At 38.9% G+C, this 3,966-nt stretch overlaps 1 protein-coding gene across 1 annotated transcript in view; it reads right to left on the bottom strand.

Moving 5' to 3' along the window:
* Window positions 1–2,190, bottom strand: part of BDH2 (3-hydroxybutyrate dehydrogenase, type 2) — a 9,423-nt gene extending 7,233 nt beyond the window's left edge. Inside the window, exons 1-2 of the mRNA XM_010187603.1 lie at window positions 2,115–2,190; window positions 532–610 (exon numbers count right to left, since the gene is read on the bottom strand). Coding sequence (XP_010185905.1) covers window positions 532–610; window positions 2,115–2,186 — 151 coding nt within the window. The 5' untranslated portion in view covers window positions 2,187–2,190. The remainder of the gene's footprint in view (window positions 1–531; window positions 611–2,114) is intronic.
* Window positions 2,191–3,966: the final 1,776 nt, after the last annotated feature.

Raw genomic sequence — 3,966 nt, 5'->3', positions numbered from 1 at the left:
AGGAAAGCAACCTTCAAGCCTGAGTGTTTGTACAAGCAGAATAGGCTTACCTAGTGTTGGTGGAATTTGGAAGACTTACAATTCTACTAGACATCTATCCTTTTGAAGCATTCCTTAGTAAGTATGGACCATGGAAATGCAAAACTAGCTGGATGCTAGTTCTTGTGATCAGAGAAAAACATTCCATACCTTTAAAGTGCTATGTTTGACAATTTGCCTAGTGATCTCAGGTTACTGAAATGGGTGCCACTCTGGAAAGCAGAAATCAGCTGCTTCTGTGACACAAGAAACTGTTATTCCACATGCATGAGATAATACTCTGTCTGACATGCTGATGTTGCAGTATTTTACATGCTAAATTTCTGCCATTTCACACCACAGAATAAAGCAATGCCAGTATCTAAAGAATTAGTCTAGATATTTTCCATATTTTCTAGTGTTTTGATGTTTTCCCTATCCTCAAATTATATTTCAGCCAGTCTACAACAAAACTTGCAAGAGCTGAACTAATAACTGCTGTAAGTCATTTACCTGGGTATTTCTTCAGTTCTTGCAGTTTGGACTCATTTATGTCTGTAGCAATGACTTGGGCTCCTTCTTTAGCAAAAGCCTGAAGAATACAAGAGAAGCAGTTTTTATTTAGATATTCCAGATCTTAACAGAAATAAAATATGTTTTCTTCTTATTTTCTTTAGGGCTTAAAATAAATGTTGGCTGAAGACAGCTGATCTCTCACTTCTCATTCTGAACATGTCAGGGAGTAATGGACATCAAATACCCACATCCTGGGGACAACTAAGTAACTATACATGATATAAGACAGATTTAAGATATTTTCCTTAAAGTAAGGAATCCATAAATAAAGTATAAGGACAGTAACTAGATTAAGACAATTAGTATTATTATTGCCCTTATTAGCTGCATGTGCACTAGCTAGCACTACAAACATGTAGGGCTAGAATTGTCTGTATTGTTGGATGTAAATGAAGTTATGGGATTTGACAGGTAAAGACACAAATAATAAAAAAGGAATGGTGGCATGTAAACTTTATGAAAATCCTTTGCATCCAAATCATTGGAACAGAGCAACACTAAGAGAAGCATAACTTTTGATATGTAACCAGAGACATTTTATCATTCTTGATGCTCCCCTCAACGCCTACTTTCTCTGCATTGTGATTACTGATAAATCAACAGCTACGCTACCAAAGTAACCTCTATGTTCAAAATATTCTCATATCTCAGACTGTAACCCCTAATCTTCAAAATAAGTGTCTCAAGTGCAGCTTAAGAGGATAGTGGCTGTGCCTTGTTGGATATTTACAAAGTGAAATAATCAGGAAAATTACGTTCAAACAGCCAAAGGAGTAAGTGCTGCCAAGATCAGCAGTTCTCTGCATTCTTAACTACATGCATGAGACACTAGCTAGTCTGGCAAAAGTCACACTTACAGGAGCTTGTCCTGGCTTGTTGATTACATTACAGAAATACTGAGATAAGTCTACTTGTTTCTCTATTTGCTATGGAAGAAGGAAGTAGCAAGGGAAGAACAGGTCAAAAGGATTTAATAGTTAACCAAAAAGTTAATACTTATTCTGAATGCTATTCAACAGTTATTAAAATTTGTAAAAGACTTCTCACAGGTGCTCATTGTGAAAAATATTGTAGCTGTGCTGCTAGTATCACATAGACATGGTTATGCCAACTATTAACATAGATAAAACATCCTGGCTCTACTGTAGGGGATCCTTGCAGTTGTATCCAGCCTTGTAACTGGAAATACTCCCTCCATCCTCCTTACCTTCTTCAAGAACAAAGCAGCAGAGGTATTACAGGTACAGACAGTACAATCATATGTTGTTAGAAAAGCAGCTACAGCTGTTCTCAAAGATTGTCCTTATCCTTGTCCATCATCTCAGAGCTGAAGACTTTCAGAAATTTAAACAGCACAAAGCATGCATGACACAGTATAGTGTCTGTATTATTCCTCAAATTTTTCAATGGGTAGACCTGGCTTCATTTATTGTTTATTAATTCAAGAACTCATTTGGTGCAGGTGTCATTGCTAGCATTAGAGACCTAGCTCAGGTACAGGAAAACATTTTCCAACTTACTATAGCAGCTGCTCGTCCCATCCCCTGTGCTGCTGCAGATAGCAGTATGATCTTCCCATCAAGCCGACCCATACTGCTGACCTGTGCTGACAGAAGATGTCACAGAATCTTTAACAAAAAGATGAGCCAACAACACTCTCTGGGGATCAGATGCAAACACATTCCAGAAACTAGACATGATTCAGAGTACCTCTGCCCTCAAATCATATCACAGATTGTCCTGTTTGGCTGCAGTGTGACCCCGAGTCAATCCAGGGTTCTGAGGAGGGAAACTGCCTTAGCTTATTCCCCCCCCTCCATGAGTAAGGGCCTCAGAGAGATCAAAGGGCATTTGAGCTCAAAAGCCAAGCTTTATTGTAACAGAAACTGAATTTTATTTTTCCTTAAACAGAAAAAAAAGTCAAGTTGAAACAGAAGCACAAGTTTGTAATGTCGTGTTTCCACTGTCCATTGTGTTTTCAGAAAGCAGATCTGTCTTCTAGTCCTCTCAAAGTACAGGCTCATCAACTTCCTAGGTTGCAATAAATGCCACACTATATCCCTGCCTTGGTGTCTGCTCTGAATTGTCTTAGGAATCTTCCAGCACAGCAGATTCCCAGCTCCAACAAGGCAGGAGGGTGGAGGTGAATGAAGCTCTGTCCTTTCTCACCTCTCTCCCATTGCTTGCTCTCAGGGAACTACTGAGCATGCTTGGGGCACGCATGCTGGGAGAACCTCCAGGAGGTTCCACTTTACTCAATGTGTAGCAGACAAAAGGCAAAGTGTAGCCCTCTTCTGCCCAAGCACACACTTTTTAATGCTGCATTATGCTTAAAGAAACATGGCATGTAAAGTAAAAAGCAAATGCTATCCTCTCACTCCTAGTCACAAGTTTCCAGGAGGATTTTTGGTTATTTAAGGAGCAAACTACTTAATAGGATGTTTCAAAGAACAGCCAAAAAATAAGGTCACTGTGTTCCAGTCAGAGTGCAGTATCTGGTGTTTGTTAACTGGGTTCGCAATAAGCAAAACTTCTTGTGCTTTTGTAATCCACAGAGCAAAATTTGTTTATGTAGCTACCAGTGTGGAAAGGTGTCCCAAGAACCTGAGGTCTTTAAACATACACATAAATCCAACATACTGGGTACCTCACTGAAAAGTTAAGATAAAGATTATAGCATCTCCCCTAGATTAGCAACCAAATGCTATTTAGAGATGCTCAAAGCCACACTAACTCAGTTTACTGAGTCTAGTTTAGTATCCTACATCTAAAACCAGACTATTAATTTCTGATTTTGACCAGAAAGTCTGTTTTCTCAGCAGCTTTTTCTGACAAAAGTTGCAGCAAAACTAATATTTCCCCGAAGATTACAGATTCAACAAATCAGACTTCTTCTGAAGCAGCGAAACTATTTTGCTGTTCTAGTACAAAAACATTCTCTCTTTTGATTTAAACTCAGACTGAGTTACAGACCATGTTTAAAGACACTGAAATGTTTCACCGTAGGTTCCCCCCTGTAACTGTGGGGACATGCACACACACTCACAAAGAAAGAAACAAAGCACAAAACATAAGAGCAGTCTCCTAAGCAAACAGTAACAGAGATGCACCTTTCTATTTACAGGAAAGCACAATATCTTAAAAATAACTTTTTAGGTTGGCTAGTAAAAAAGAGATTTCTTCGGATTCCTCTGATGGTAGGCTCTACAAGGTTATGAGATAGGCTTTACCTTAGCATAGCCTTTTTGCATTGAGAGGTGAAAAATACCAAGTTAACTGAGCACGATGAGATTACACACGCAACTAGGTTGCACTCTTTCTCTAAGGTGCCAAGCTTTCCAAAATGCAACTCCTGAAACACTGTTTTATTAA

Source organism: Mesitornis unicolor, unplaced genomic scaffold, assembly GCF_000695765.1.
Source record: "Mesitornis unicolor isolate BGI_N332 unplaced genomic scaffold, ASM69576v1 scaffold46566, whole genome shotgun sequence".
Taxonomy (NCBI): Eukaryota; Metazoa; Chordata; class Aves; order Mesitornithiformes; family Mesitornithidae; genus Mesitornis; species Mesitornis unicolor.
Note: the sequence above shows the minus strand (reverse complement) of the source record. Positions and strands in the feature narration are given on the sequence as shown.